The sequence below is a fragment of the Atractosteus spatula genome, chromosome 26 (genome assembly GCF_055471065.1).
Source record: "Atractosteus spatula isolate fAtrSpa1 chromosome 26, fAtrSpa1.hap1, whole genome shotgun sequence".
In the NCBI taxonomy this organism is placed as follows: domain Eukaryota; kingdom Metazoa; phylum Chordata; class Actinopteri; order Semionotiformes; family Lepisosteidae; genus Atractosteus; species Atractosteus spatula.
The window spans coordinates 8,317,549-8,333,886 of record NC_142731.1 but is presented as its reverse complement, the minus strand read 5'-3'; the positions used below and the strand labels follow the sequence as shown (position 1 = coordinate 8,333,886).

General features: G+C 39.1%; 1 protein-coding gene across 1 annotated transcript; it reads left to right on the top strand.

Annotated features, from left to right (window-relative positions):
* Positions 1 to 201: 201 nt before the first annotated feature.
* cdc27 (cell division cycle 27) lies at positions 202 to 15,277 on the top strand. The gene is made up of 19 exons (XM_088906230.1): positions 202 to 374; positions 2,575 to 2,650; positions 3,190 to 3,337; positions 4,059 to 4,184; positions 5,163 to 5,260; positions 5,401 to 5,552; positions 5,750 to 5,964; positions 6,418 to 6,526; positions 6,618 to 6,733; positions 8,460 to 8,559; positions 8,940 to 9,147; positions 9,896 to 10,068; positions 10,364 to 10,516; positions 11,080 to 11,288; positions 11,428 to 11,545; positions 11,750 to 11,878; positions 11,954 to 12,028; positions 12,373 to 12,535; positions 13,049 to 15,277. Exons 1-19 carry the CDS (start codon positions 348 to 350, stop codon positions 13,132 to 13,134), a joined length of 2,481 nt encoding a protein of 826 aa, XP_088762356.1. The 5' UTR covers positions 202 to 347; the 3' UTR covers positions 13,135 to 15,277.
* The last annotated feature ends 1,061 nt before the right edge of the window (positions 15,278 to 16,338 follow it).

The window sequence follows — 16,338 nt, the reverse complement described above, 5'->3', positions numbered from 1 at the left end:
CATTGAAGACAGGAAGAGAGAGCAAGTAATTGAGAACGAAAGCAGCCAGCCATTATCACTGCGCGCTGTAATTAATTGTGAATGGAAGTGTTATTTCACACTCCTAGCTTGCGCTTGCGTTTCGGGCTGTTGGCGAAGCTATCGGCAATTTCCGTCACAGTCCGTCTTTGTTCGTGCCTGTTCCGCATTAATCGGCAATCTCCGACGGGTCTCGGTTTGGTCGCTAACGGTCGATGTGTTTAAATCCTCGGAGCTCCTTCGGGCCCTGAAACTGAGCAAAAGGCGAAACAGGGGTTGCGGAAAGGGGGAAGCGAGTTAAAGGCAGAGAGAAGGAGCTTGATCGCGTAATGACGGTGCTACAAGAACCTGTGCAGGTAACGGAGGAAAATAAAGAAATGCGGCGCAGCTACTTGGTTAAAATGAGAGCGGCCTGTGGTGGGAACGCGCCCACCCGAGTCCGGCTCTCGCCAGCCGGTAGGGAGCTCTACTCCGAGCCCGAGGCCTGAAAACAAATAGTGGAGGCCTCGCGTACTCTCCTTTGGGGAAGCTAAAAAAGACGCGATTGAAAAGCCAAAAACGATGCGTTTGTTTGATTTAGAATTCCGGTTTATCAGAATTATAACAAGATTTTCGGGTGATATGCGATTCTTTTATAAACGCTTTGTTGCAGTTTATTGCTCTTGAAATTGTATTAGTCTTAAAAGTCCTAATTATTCGCCGGTGTGGCATCTTGCCCTATAGGGGAAAGAGGTGTTTACTGTAGTATTTTGTTTTCTAAAATACGGCAGGTAGTTCTGTAGCATTTTGCGACCTTACACAGGTAACTTAGCTGATGTGTTAGTGGTTAATAAATTGTGATTGGTCATTAACAGTTTGATCAGATGGCGAATTCATTCAAATTGTGGTACTGTGGAGTAAGGAGACATTGTGAGGGTCGTTTTTGAGGTTTTGTTCTGCTTTGAAAGACTTTGGTTCAACTACTGAAGTTTGCGATTTTGAGATGTGGAACATTGTAACGTAGATGCCTTTGAAGTCAGAACACCTGCATCTTTGTTTCCTCTGGCTTCAGTGCATTGCTTTAGCGACTAATTTTAGAATTTGAGTGACTATTGATCGGTAGGCTTTTTTTAGGTCTTTTTAAATAAAAATCAAACGGGAAAATTGTTACTTGGTGTTAGCGAATGCTGTTTATCTCGGAGTGTGTGGACAAATAAAACTAGGTAGATACAATTACACAACAACTTTCTAAGTTTTTGACTGCTTTTTTTTTTAACAATTTCTTTGGTCCTGAAAAGGCAAAGGTATTTTTTCGTATTCAATAAACACCTGAAGGGTGATGTGCGGTGATCCTGTAAAGTGAAATGTTGCATGTGAAGGACAATACTTTGAACGTGTCTGCAGTGCAAACGTCTTCATGAACAGTCGTTTATAATCAAATTCGGTTTATTGCTTTGTCGTCTAATGTTGCAGAACTGTGGGTTTAGTCTATCAAAGGGACTTTCTTAGTATTGTTTTCCATCTGAAGATATGCCCCAATCCAACACCTTCATAGTAAGTGAGGCTGTTGGGGTTAGGGGTTTTAACTGGGAATAACTGTGCTCTTTTTCTCCTAATAGCACCAATAACGCTCGTGCTTGTAGAATATGTACAGGTGTTTGGAGAAGTGTTTTACCTGCTGAACTGAGGTACTGTTGGGCGACATAGAAAGTAATGGACATAACTAGACTGGTGTATGATCACTGACACAAGTACATAGCCACCTATATTTGAAAGAGAATGTGGTTATGATAGCTTGAACTATCTATAACGCGGAGAGTAATACGATTGGTGACTGGATGAAGTGTCATTTCTGTGACTATGATGCCCATGAATAGCACTTTTGGGTTACACTTGAACTTCAGCTGTTAAAACATAACATGGCCAATCTATCTTGTGTGGCATATAATGGAGAACTAATGTGAGAGTGTTATCCACTCAGTTTCCTGAGGGGAGTCAAGAGTACCAGCTTCAGCTGTTGTATCTGAGTTCCAGACTCCCACAAACCTTTGCGTAAAGAAGTTATTGCTGCTTTTGATCTTAAATGCACTGGGTATGATATTATTCAAAGTAATGTTTTCTTTTTCACAAAATGTGTCAAGTTTCTTTGAGATAAAAAATGCCGCTAACAGGACAATAACGTTCTTTTTAAACTGCCTTACTCTAATTACACTGCCGTTTGGGTTGTATCTAGTTAATCTCTCTTGGCTATTTACTGAACTTAACCCATGTTTAGTCTGCTTGGTTATATGCGAACAGCAGTTAGTAATTATGACTTTTGGTTTTATTGAGAAACATTTTGTGAATATTTCTTAATATGCAGTCTTACTATTAGTATTCCTGATACAACTATATATGAATGGGTTTTTAAAAGTTTGATCTTGTTACCCAATTCAAAAAAGATTTTTAGTTTGTTAAATCTTTCCTGTTTCAAAATGTGTACAATAACTTAACACGTCTCGGATCTTGATGATATTTGTGCTGCAGATAAGGACCTCTGCTGCCAAGATGGTACTGAATTTTTCATTTCATTCCTAGGCAGCTGTTTGGCATGCACTAAACCAGTATGCCTACCGAGATGCTGTCTTTCTGGCAGAGAGACTCTATGCTGAAGGTAATGAAATAGATGTGAGGAGATCACCCAGCTGTTCGGGACTTTTTCTTGGTTGTAATAAATCATTAATGTCTCAGAAGTGATGGAGTCAGACTGGGAAATAAAATTATTAGGGACTCATGTATCCTTAATAAAGGTGGTGTAGTTGTACATCTTTAATCACGGCCCCCAAATTATTGTGAAGTGAGCTATATTTTAAGACACCTGATTTTTAGAAATAAAATAACAGTAGAATTCTTTGTGCCGATCTGTTTTGCTTCTCCCTGTTCTCCCTGTTCTTGACAGGTCTAATATGTTTTTAACAATTACGCCTAGACATTTCGTGGTCTTGAAATCCTGTTTTACATTTTAATACTCTTTTCTGTATAAATGTATAGTCTTTAACAAGAGTCCCTTTTTTTAGCTATTTGGGGTGGTTTGCCGGGGGGGAATAAAGTATAATGAAATGTTTGGTTGCCAGTTGTGTTTTGTTTTTATGCTTTTGAAATCTAAGCTCTTCATTAGGGCTGAAGCTTGTTTTTTTTTATGTGCCCGGACAGTGCATTCTGAAGAGGCTCTCTTCCTATTGGCCACATGTTACTACCGGTCTGGCAAGGCCTACAAGGCTTATCGCCTTCTTAAAGGGCATAGCTGCACTACCCCGCAGTGCAAATACCTGCTCGCAAAGTGCTGTGTGGACCTGAGCAGGTAAGGCCGACGGTTCTGAGCTATCTGTTGGGTTTTTGTATGTTCTCTGTGTTCTGTTTAGTCCAAATTCTCATTAACGCTAAAAGTATTGTATAGAATAACATACTTTTTTTAAGCAGGCACAGATCAGAGTAGTGTGCTATGTAAAAGTATTTTAGTTACCCCATCCAGTATATCGGGATGACCAAAGTACTTATTTAAGCTTACAGCAACTCGCAGCCTATCCAATAACATGGCAATAATAAAAATGTTCTTACATTTATATAAGCGCCTTTTTGGACACTCAAAGAGCTTTAAAGATAATAGGGGCTCGCCTCCACCACCGCCAGTGTGCAGCAGCCACCTCAATATATGTTGCACCTTTGCAACACAGGGTGCGAGGCAGGGCTACACCCTGGACTGGGACTTCATCCTGTCGCAGAATGCATGGAAGCAATTGGGAAACCTAGTTATCTTACATTGCAATGCGTGAGAAAATGGGATGAACTGGAATATACCCAGGTGGAGAACACGCAGACTGCTCCCACAGACAATCCCTGTCTGAAACTGAGTTTTAATTTAAACAGCTGGGAGACAGTGGCACTAACTGCCATGTCACTGTAGCCCCTTATTTTTTCTGCCTTGAACGTTTACAGTCTTCGTCCTAATTGTTTGGTGTTTCTTCCTTTGGCTTTACATTTTCATTTTTTTTTCTTTCCAAAAAATTCTTTTTTTAACTTAGACTTGCAGAAGGGGAACAAATATTAACTGGGGGAGTCCTGAATAAACAGAAGAGCCATGATGATATCGTCACAGAGTTTGGAGATTCTGCTTGCTTTACCCTCTCTTTACTGGGACAGATTTACTGGTAAAGGACTTTGGACGCTTATTCTTTCTGCATTTGTTTGAAAGTGTTTCTTTTTTTTTTTAAAGGTTAAAAAAATGTACATTACTTGCGCATTTGTTGTGAAATTCGGGCGAAGTAATATTAATCTCTTCATGGCACCGGTTTCTAATGCTGAATCTGGAGAGTCCAGTACAGCAGGATACTCTTAAGTCCTTAATTTTGAAATGCATGGAATGATTTTATGATGACCAATTAAGAAGGTGTTCTTTTTTTACAATTTTAAATATCATCTGGGAGTAAAATATCAATATCGTTCAGAACTCTGACTTCTTAAGAGCTGGAGTTCTTTTCATTGAACAGACTGCTTAATTGATCAATAACTTACAGGAGTTCCCAGTTTTTAGAAAGGGGTGACCTACAGGACCCCAAGAGTTGGAGCTGCTTTGAGGTGTCGAAGAACTCTGCTTTGCACCAATTCAAGATTGATTTTTATTTTTTGTTAACAACCTAAAAATCCTATGGAGAATCCAATTGTTCGTCTCAGTTAGGGCTCAAAATTAATGCTTTTTAATTGCTAGCTTCATAGAGTCTTGTCTGTTTTTCGAAGCATATAAATCTGTTTGATTGTTAACTGTACAAGCTGCTGCCTCATAATCTGAGCAGAACAAATAGCGTATTGCATCTGCATTGCAGGAATGCTTTACAGCTAAGATCTATAGCTACAAAATAAGTGGAAAAGCAATACGCAAGTCCAGGAAATTTGTAGTGTCAAATTGAGTGTTATGGAAAACATCGTTCAGCAGTTGAATGTAAACTTTAGCAACAGTCCAAGTGTTTGGTTTACTTTAGTTTATTTTAAGCTGTAATAAAGACCTCACAGTTACTTGCACATGACATGCTGTCAGTGCTTGACTGGTTCAATTCAAGGTGGTATAAAGCAGTTTTAATATGTGTAGTAAATTGCTTTCAATAACCTTGTTTTTCCTCCTCTGTAAATAGCAAAACAGATCGTTTGGCCAAAGGTTCAGAATGCTACCAAAAGAGTCTAAGTTTAAATCCTTTCCTGTGGTCTCCTTTTGAATCCCTGTGTCAAATTGGTGAGTCGCTGAATTCATTATCTGGTCAATGTATCTCTTGTTTGATAATTTGATAAATGTGTGACTAGAATTTAATAAACCGATATTTCTGAGCTAAGCGTCACTCTGTATTTCTTAATTACTTTTGTCTTTTTTTGCAGGTGAAAAGCCAGACCCTGATCAAATGTTTAAACTGACATCCCTTCAGAATTTTAGTAGTTGCCAGCAAAACTGTCCCACTTACATCTCCACTCACACTGTACCCCACAGACAGGTTGACACAGTGCTGATGGAAACACCGCAGGATACTTTAGTATGTATGATTTCATTGTGGGTAGACTTTATTAAAATTTGCAATCATTTTGTACTTGTAAAGTGTAACACTTTTTGGAATGCTGCTTTTGAATTGATTTTCTTTGGTTTGCTTCAGTTTATCTTGTTTGCAAATTACAGTTTTATTTTCTTTTTCTATGCGTGTAAGCTAAATACTTTTCTGTATTCTTTTTAAAGGAACTAAATAGACTGAATCTAGAATCTTCAAATTCCAAGTACACGTCTTTAAGTACAGATTCTACAGCTCCCTATATTGATTCTTCAGTGATTTCTCCTGACTCTGTGCCACTTGGAACTAGTAGCTCTTTAATATCCAAACAACCACAGAACAAACCAAAAAGTGGACGTAGTTTATTAGGTGGACCAGCAGCTCTTAGCCCACTAACACCCAGGTAATGTATTTAAAATGGGGCTTTGTCTTCTGATGGCTTCTATTTAGTATGTTATTCTTGCATAAAAATGTGCAAGGTAAGCTGTTGCAAAAAGATTGTCATGACATTGAAATTTTGCAAGATTGTACCATGCATCTCCACAACAAGTAGTGCCCTTCCCAATCATTAACTAAGGCAAGTGATCTAAGGCAGTTTTAGTTATTTTGTTTACAACCCTTGTTACAATAACATAAAACACAAGTTGGTAAGGTGCCACTAGGACCTTATTTGTTACTCGCTGCTGTGAATGAATGATTTACTGAGACAGATTTGACCAAATCACAAGTGTCATTTCTTATCTGTAATCCTCGCTGATTGATCCAAACTGGAGCAATATTTCCTGCTTAATACTGATCTCTGTTATGTGTTGAGCTGTTGGCTTTAAAATGAAATGAAGCTTACTTGTGATTTCAGCTTTGGAATTTTACCACTTGAGCCGAGTCCGGGAGATGCCTCCTACTTACAGAACTTCACAAATACGAGTTCTGTAATGGACCCACCCACTGGCGCGCCGCCAAAGAAGGTAACGCAATATTTTACATGCACCTTGATTTCAAAGGTTGAACATTTATCCTGTTAGCAACTGTTTATGTGCCTTGTCTCTTCTCATGCAGTCTGTGGCCCGAATTAGCCAAGCCAGTACAAAATCTGTGTTCGCACAGAGTGGGAACAGCAGGGAGGTTATCCCAATACCTTTTAACCAGACGCAGAGTTCAGCCCCACAAACGAGGTATGTATCACTGGTGCTCAAACTGTGTCGCACAGAATCCATCAAATGCCATGGTCACTGCACTGAGAACTTTTATTTTGTCATCATCTCTTTGCCAGGGGAATGAGCTTTTATGTTTAAATTAAGAAAGGGGTTTAGATGTTTTGTATTTAGTCTTTGGTGAGTGATTATTGATTATTATGAGTATATACCAAATGACCTGTCAAATAAAGAAACGGAAGCAAAAAGCTAATGGCTTAGCTAATGCTACATTAAACAATCATATTTTAATGGTTATTGGAAGTGACTATTGAAGTCTCTTAAAAAGTCCCAGTGGCAATTATCACCTGGCTAGTATCCACATTTGTAGTTCTGAGGAGCTTCAAATACAGAAAGGATTTGAGGAGTTTACTGAGTGGAAGTGGGTCTGAGACAGACTGATGAAAGGAATCATCTGGTAAATTAAGTTATGGGTAAATGATTGAGTTGTGAACAGCGCATCATCCAGAATCTCGCCGAGAAACTTGTCGAGGGGACCAACATCACATCGGTGCCCGTGTTTACGACCTATCTCCTTGGAAATGGAGACCGTTTGACTTTCTGCTGATCCGATCCTGTGTTTTGTGTGCAACGACTATGTTCTGAACAGCAAACTGCTCGGCAGTGAGGCATCATTTAAAATATATTGTAGCAGAGCTTGTTCGGATACGGTGACATCAGCGCCCTCACTGCACGTAGCAGGGACCTCAGCTGCCTGGGCTGGGGGAGGTCTCCTTTAGCTCACACAGCTGGTGCCCTGTTGCGTTACGCTGGAGACCCGGGTTCGCGCCCCAGGTGCTGAGGGACGGAACGGGTGGCGGGGGGCCCGACACCGCGCGGAACCACGACGATCACAATATCATGAGCTTAAAAAGACAAAAAAGGATTAACGTTGTTAGAAGATCATGTTTCTCTTTAGATCAAGCAGGAAGAGCCATTTTACTTCACAATTCGAGCGAACTCTCACTCTCGCCAGTGGTGACTGGTGCTTTCTCGTCTGCCTGTGACAACATGGAGCTTGCACAAAGCTCACGATTCTTAATTCGAAATTTGTAAAATTTTGCAATACCGTCAATTTATTTTGTTACCTAGATTTTATAATCAGTCTGAGAAATCAGGACTACAGTTTCCCTTGTTACCTTGTTAAGAGAGTGTACCCGCCTAGTACCCTCTTTACCACAGCTGTACAGGAGAAGAAAGAACTGTGGTGCCTCTAATCATACCAACTGCCTGGGTATTGTCTTGGCATGATCTTTACATTTGGGGTTATGATTTTCTAATTATTGATAAATCCAGTGTCATTTTTTGATATTCTCTTTTTTCTGTAACCCCCTTTGTAACAATATCTGAAGTCCGGAAACTTGTAATGCCGTTGAAATAATAAACGTTATTTTATATAGCGCCTTTAAAGGTGGCTTCTCAAAGCGCTTTACAGAACAACAACAGCAACAACAAGCATTAAAAATTAACAATTATAATACACAAAATTCAATACAAAAATACTGAAAATAAACACAGTAGATGGTGGTACTAAATACAGTAGGGGTAAAGAATGGAACCAGTTAAGTAAAGGCTCTTCTAAAGAAGAAGGTTTTGAGTCTGGATTTGAAGGAGTTTAGAAACAGTGACTCTCTGATATCCTTGGGGAGAGAGTTTCAGAGTTTAGGGGCATAACAGAAGTGTGATTATTTTTTGTTGTCCCTTAAAGTACAACACCGCAAGTGCTGAGCCCAACCATTGCTGCTCCTCCAAATGTGCAGCCAAGGAGGAGCACCAGACTGTTTACCAGTGCCAGCTCTACTGCCAAGGTGAAGCCACTGAATTTCCCTATCTGCCCTGACTTGTAACTCTGCATTTTAAAACTTCAAATCATTGAAATTTCTTCCTTGCATAAGGTAACCTATAATGCAACTGGAAAACCACACTATTAACTGATGCCTCCAAAGTATCATGTGAGAACTGTAAGCAGTTTAATCATGTGAGCAAAATGCTTGTCAGTGCCAAATAGGTTTTGTGGCTTAAGGTGTAAACTTAAGGTTGTATTGTCAAAAAAGGCTATATCATTAAATGGTTCATTTCGTGCAAGTAATGTTATGAGTAGTTCATTCAACTTCGTTTGATGTTCAGAAGCATGGGTCTACTGAAGGGTTGTCTTAACTTAAAGTTACGTTATGATTTTCTTCAACAGGAGAACAGTAAAAAGTTGAAAATGAAGTTCCCCACCAAAATCCCAAATCGAAAAACAAAGACAAAAACAAGTAAAGGGGGGATAACGTCGTCAAACTTGAACGAAAGTATAGACATTCTTAAGTTAGACTCTTCTCTCATTTCGGAGGGGAAAGGCAATGCAGTTACACCTCAGTTACAAGCCTTCACTATCCAAAAAGCTGCTGCAGGTAGGTATGAGCTTGGCTTATATTTTAGTACAAAGTACAGTAAGATCTGTATCTGCCGGCAAGTCAACATGAGCCCCTGAAGGGTTCAAGCAGTATAGTAGCAGTACAGAGGGAGCCATATAGTCAAAATAGTACTGTCCTGAACCAAGGCTATGTGATTTATCGTCAGGAGTGTCCATTGGTTGGCCAGTATATACACACTTAAACTGGTCTTCCATTGGATGCTCAAGCTGTATTAAGTCCTTTCAGGGTTCGAAGTTTGTATTGTATTTGTATTTGTATATATACTCTGTATTCATCCTGTGCTGGTACAAGGATTACAGTGATAGATCAGTCAATTGACAAATAGTACAAATTATGTGGTACAAAAATATATTTGAAGTGTTTGAACAAAATTGAGAGAATGCATGTTAATCCAAACACCTTTTGATCCTTTTATTCTTTTAATTAATATGGCGTAATAGCAGAAGCTTATTTTGCGAAAGCATTTCTATGCATTTTTTTCCAGTGTATTGTACATGGATTGAAATTGTTTTTGAGGTGAATGAAAATTCTGCCTAGTTGAGCAATCCCTAAGATTCAAGTGAAAGATGGAATTAATTTCTCCCAGTAAAATATTTAATAGATAACTCAGATTATTAATGTTGTTACAAGACAAAAGATGTCTGTGAAATGATTTTGATAGGGTAGAAATCCAAACCTTTTGTGCTGTGGATCTGTAGTTTAATTCTGTAAAATCCCATTTCAGATGGTTTGATGAACCTCATGCGTGAAATGGGAAAAGGTTACTTAGCACTTTGTTCCTACAACTGCAAAGAAGCAATCAACATCCTGAGTCAGCTGCCCTCCCACCATTATAACACGGGCTGGGTGCTCAGTCAGATCGGGAGAGCACACTTTGAGCTGGCGGAGTACATGCAGGTAAGCTACAATATGTTCTTCTTTGAAGCAGTTGTAAGATGAGGGTGGGCATGTATTTGTTCAGTTGCTTCTGATTTTCAAATCTGATTAAGTAATGACATTTCTGGCTGGGGTTATTCACTGCTGCTCCGTCGTACTGAAGTAAATGGCCTTTGAAACATCAAAGTATTACTTTGTGTTTCCTTAGGGGGGCTTAACCATGAACCAGTTGTGAATTGTCATCCATAAAATGAATCCATTTTGCAAAAACCTTTGTGATTTTTTTTCCCCCCCCAATGATATGTCTTATTGGCAGGCGGAGCGGATATTCTCTGAAGTACGGCGCATAGAAAGCTACAGAGTGGAGGGAATGGAGATTTATTCTACAACACTTTGGCATCTTCAGAAGGACGTGGCTCTGTCCGCCCTATCTAAAGATCTCACAGACATGGACAAAAACTCTCCAGAGGTAACGATTCAATGCCCAATTCCTCTATAGAATATGTAAATGGTAGTGCCATTCATTATACAAAATGTAATTCGGGAGGTCTCGCGATGTACTCGGGATAAAAAGAAATTGCAAATTTGGCCAGACCCTTACTGTAGTTTTCATATCTGTTTTCATGAGGTATGATTTGCTCTGGAGTAAGCATGTTGTAAATCGTATTTTCTGAGCTTAGCGCAGTGACATATTTTGTGAATGTGGGGTGGATTTGTTGATGAGTGGAAGTTCCTTTCACTAATAAGGGGCGGAGCAGTGGCTCTGTGGCTAAGGATCTGTGCCTGTGGCTGGGGGGTTGCCGGTTCGAATCCCGTGGCCTGCTCCAGGGACGCTGTATAAATGGTTGACTCTGCGCTGGGGGTCAGAGCACAGAGTCAACCATTTATACAGCGCCCCTGGAGCAGTTGGGGTTAAGGGCCTTTGCTCAGGGGCCCAACTCCTCTGCAAAAAGTGTCTCTCTGTGTCTGAGAAAAGACACGTTCCTAATGCAAGAAATTGTATATGGCCAATAAAGTGATCTCTTTCCCTAGGCCTGGTGCGTCGCTGGCAACTGCTTCAGTTTGCAGAGGGAGCATGACATCGCAATCAAATTCTTCCAGAGGGCAATCCAGGTGGATCCCAGCTTTGCATATGCCTACACACTACTGGGGCACGAGTTTGTACTCACGGAGGAACTGGAAAAGGCCTTGGCTTGCTTCAGAAATGCCATCCGTGTGAATTCAAGGCATTATAATGCATGGTAAGTGTTTTGTGTCAATTATGTCTTTTGGTAAGGGTGTATTTACTTGGAATGGTCTGCAGCTGTGAATGTGTGCAAATGAATTGGGGGGGAAAATCTAGCTTTCTTTAGAATTAAATTAAACTTTTTCACCACACAGGTATGGCTTGGGAATGATTTATTACAAACAGGAAAAATTCAGCCTGGCGGAAATTCACTTCAAAAAAGCCCTCAGTATCAACCCGCAGAGTTCTGTTCTGCTGTGCCACATTGGTGTGGTAAGTACATATTTTTAAAAAGTGTACATTCTTTGAAAGTTTTAATCTTAATTGGTTTATTCTTAGCAGCTGGATGCATAGATTTTTGTTTGCCAAATGAGGTTCATGCAAATCACTGTGGGTCAGCTGGTATAATTCAAGTTTATATTCTCTATTAAGGTTTATTAATTTTATATTATTTTTTCTATTTCAACTTGATTATAGGTGCAGCATGCGCTAAAGAAGTCAGACCATGCATTAGAAACTCTGAACAAAGCCATTAATATAGACCCCAAAAATCCACTATGCAAGTTCCACAGGGCTTCAATTCTATTTGCGAATGAAAAATACAAGGTAAGATTTTGCACTCTAAACTAAGCAGATTCTATAAGTTGTTCTGAATGTGTACTAATTGCATATTTTCTTTAGGCTGCTTTGCAAGAACTTGAAGAACTGAAACAAATTGTGCCCAAAGAGTCTCTTGTTTACTTTTTAATAGGAAAGGTAAGAGAAGGACATTTACATTTTCGTCTGTGAGGGGTATGTAACTGTATAAATACAATGATTTTCTGAGCGTGTGTGATTCTAAAATAGATAGAAAAAAGTAAAACAAACTGTAAAACTTGTCGCATTACAGTGTGATCCGCTTCAGGGTTTAGGAGCTGCAGAACATTTGACAACTTGCTCAAGTTTGGAAATAAGGCAAAATGGGTCTCAAATTGGAATGGAAACTTTGTCCACTCCTGCTGCTACAATACAACATTTCACTAAAGCAGGCAGGTCTCGTTACCTCGGTGTAACTGCGGACGACAATCGTTTGAGGTTTTTGTACTTTTGTATGTTGCCAGGTGTATAAGAAACTGGGTCAGACGCATTTAGCTCTGATGAATTTTTCTTGGGCCATGGACTTGGATCCCAAAGGGGCAAACAATCAAATCAAAGAGGCCATTGATAAACGTTACCTGCCCGATGATGAGGAACCAGTTCCAGAAGATTTTCCTTACGATTCAGGTAAGCACTTCTAAACCTATTACTGTTTTTCCTGGATGTAATTGTGCCGTTCTGACCCATCTTATTTCTAGTCTTGAGTTGCAGATTTGTGAATAATTTGTTTTCATGATACCAAACAATAGAGATAAGACAGTAGTTATTGACATTTAGTTCAGGTGGGGAGCTGCGTCAGCATGGGTAGGCTGCAAAGGAAAAAGTAATAGGTTTATTCCAGGCTGAAAAGAGAAGAAAGAAAACACAACGTTTCAGCTGTGGAGCCTTCTTCAGTTGTGGTGTTCCCAATCACACCTGAAGAAAGCTCCACGGCCGAAACGTTGTTTTCTTTCTTCTCTTTTCAGCATGGAATAAACCTATTACTTGTTATTGACATTTGCTGTGTATGATGGAAAAACCAGGACAATTCCACAAATTAGCACAGCTTCTTGCAAGAAGAAACTGACAGACATCACTGCATAAACATTCACCTTTACATACAGAATCTGGTTTATAATTCTAATTTTTATATCTTTACAGCCGAGGCTGAAGAGTCGCAGGAAAGCAGTATGACAGACGCAGATGACACACAGCTGCACACAGCGGAGAGTGACGAGGTCTTTTAACTCTAAGAATGCCAATCTGGAGTCAGCCGCTTGATTTCAGTTGTGAAAAACAAACTGCTGCTAATACAGTACCTCCTTACCTTTCTGCCATCTGCTTCCCCTCCCCCCTTTTGCCTTAGTGTTCATTGACCTCATCATGCAGCTAAAACCCATTCTGTTTTCACCCTGAAAACAAGTACCATTTCATGAAAAAGGCTCAAAACTCCATCTAATGAGAAAGGATACACCTTTGGACTTCCATTTAAGCGTTGTACCTTCCAAGGCAGCATTATGGTGTAGGAAGTGCAACTTTGCACCCTACTGTTTGGAACCTTGCCCTCATAAATTGAAAGCCATTAACTAATAATTTTAGTTGTCATATTTCTGCTTTTTCTTACTATTATTACATATGTTAATATCATGATAAGATGTATCAAAATAGGAACCCAAGATAGTGAGTATTCTCTTGAATGGCAATTATGGTATTTTAAATGGGTCCAGATTGTTGGTCTGGAGGTCGGTATTGTGGTGCAGGTTTTCTGTTGCTGCAACAAAGGGGGGGGTAATTGAAGCTGAACCATCACAGCTTGAAGTGGCATCACTGTGGCTCCGGGGCGTAAGGATGGCATGAGTGAGGAGAGAGAAACTGACTGGTGAAGCAAGCCCTGCATCTGAGTGGCTTAAATGACAGCACGTTTTTTAAAGAAATAACAGATCAATTCTGAAGTATTTCCCAACCTCCCTTTTCTAAAAATTGATATGGCAGCAAGGGCTAGTGAATTAGCAGGGGCAAATGCTATCCATTTGAAAGGCTTCAACAGTCTTGCCATTTTTAACCACCATTTCCATCCATGGGACACTTGTCTTTTTTTATAACTGTTTAATCAGAGGCACTTGAATTAACTGTCATCCAAAATATTTCAGTCACTAGTTCCCGTTTGCTTTTAATGTTGTCAATAGTATCCTTTTTTGTATATGGTAGCCCGGTTGTTAGTTAACATTGTATGCTTGTGTTGTGTACAAACGTTTTCTTGTCGAGATGAAATTTTGTTGGAAAAGCCAGTGTTTAATTGTATCACTGAGGTATTTTTAAAATCACAATCACAGTATAGTAAGAAAAAGTAATTGAAAAATTGTTCCAGAAACGTGTCATTTAGATGTACATTTCTCTATGCTAACCTTCATGCCTGCTGAATGATACCTGCATATGCAGCGTCCCATACATTTAGAAGTGAGTCTAAAATCTAAGATGCGTCAAAGTACGTATTTGCTGTAACTTACAAAAACAATGGGAAGTTTGATGCGGAAAGGTAGAGTCACATAAGTTCTAGTTTTTACATGTCGGAGTCCTAATTCCATTGACTTTGCCAAAGTTGGCTGGAGACCCACTGGGATTGTTCATTGGTAGTCTTGTTTTGAGGTGTGGCGAGTCATGCTAAGCAGACGCCCAGTCTGTGCAGACCGCAGACCTCCAGATGCTAATGCTCAAGAGGTTCTGATGAAGAGATTTGGAAGAAGTTCTGCATGTTAATATGGGAAGAATATTGCTTTCATGTTTTTCTGTTTGCTTGTGTAAGATGAAGTGGGCATTTATAATGCGATAAAGTAATGTAAGAACTAGCATTCAGCACACTTAAACTTTATTATGAATTAAATATGCCAAACCTTCAAGTAATCCTTCTTATACATATTTTTTATAGAAGACAGGTTTGAAATATTACTATTACTAACGACTAGTGTGAAAAAGGATACTATTACAGCTTTCATTATTCCTTTATGTTAATACAAATGTCCATCTTTTGCTTCAAGCCGTTCCAAAATTGTGCTGCTGTTTTTTTGTTTTAAATCAGACATGAATTCTTCTTTTAAAAAAACAGTATTTAAACTGCATTTTTCACGTTAATGTCAGGCATAAGTGACTGGAATATGGTGGACGTGTATGGCGATGGAGTCTGCTTCTAAGAAAATACTTGTTTTAAATTGAATTCCGCAGAATGAGTTTTGCATACAACGTTTTGTTTTTGCATTTTACAAGTGTAACTGGTGTCTTTTTTCTTATTTTGGAATTGTACAGTCTTAGGGAAACAAAAGTCTTTCTGTTAATATATATTTGCAATTCATTTTAAGGATGTGAAAAAATACAGAATAAACTACTTTGAACAAAGCCTTACAATTGGTCATTGGGTACACTTTACACTTTAGTTTCATTTAACATTTTAATTATTTTGGCTGAGGTACTATATATTTGACTATGAGATACTGCATACGAGGAAGGATTGGGTTCCTAGATTTTAGAACACTGATAGAAATGTTTTAATTATATTTACATTCTAGAAGAACACAATATGAAATTACTATATTCTGCTTAAGTTTTAGAAGTTAAAACTGTACATTTTATTAAAATTTTTCAAAAGCCCAATTTATCTCAACATATTTAATGCTTTCTTTGAACCTAAAGCTGAAGGGTTTTTTGAACTCCTGGAGAATTTCTTCAAGATGGCAACAAAAGAGGATCAATATCACAAAGAAGAGACAAAGATTGAAAACAATGTTGAACTTTGAAAACAATTTTGAAGTGTATTATAAAGTGGGTATTAAATTGAGGAGATTTATAAAAATATGCGATAAATGTTCACAACATGCTATATGAGCCCTTTATATAGTTTGGCATTTTTTCAATCCATTGAAGAATTGTGACTTTTAACACTTTGCACAGTCCATCCATGTGCTATGGTTGCTGTTTGACTTTGTCAGCACACAGGCAACTGCATAAGACTGCGATGAGATCAGGAAGGCCTTGGCAGCTTTCTGAGTGTTCCATCAGCCTCTTCATATTCCATTTGGCTTTTGCTCCATCGGCTGGATGTGTGGGGTCATTGTAGTAAGATGTACCCCGGCAACCATATCACTTAATAAATGCTCAAAGTTTGTATCTGTTGGTTGTTAAGGTGTCTTTGACTTTTTTTTTTGCCAATCCTTGTCACCCGTTGCTGAGATACAGCTTCACACTTGATCCACCACCATGCTTTACTACAACTTATTGTACACTGATGCACGCAGCTCTTCAGTTCACCGATGAACAAACTGTTGTTGATTCCTGACAAACAGCTCAAACTTAGACTTGTCTGCACTCTTTTCAGGTTTGATCATCCCGCTATTTCATTTCTGTCGCCTGATGTTTTGTTTTTATTCTGCTGGTCTCTTCGGAGCAGAGGTTTCCTAATC

Excerpts from the sequence above, each read along its gene's own strand:
- cdc27 (XM_088906230.1), top strand. The coding sequence starts at position 348 with ATGACGGTGCTACAAGAACCTGTGCAG. Across the intron at positions 10,517-11,079 it reads TGGACAAAAACTCTCCAGAG|GCCTGGTGCGTCGCTGGCAA; the intron begins GTAACGATTCAA and ends CTCTTTCCCTAG. Across the intron at positions 11,546-11,749 it reads TGCTGTGCCACATTGGTGTG|GTGCAGCATGCGCTAAAGAA; the intron begins GTAAGTACATAT and ends ACTTGATTATAG.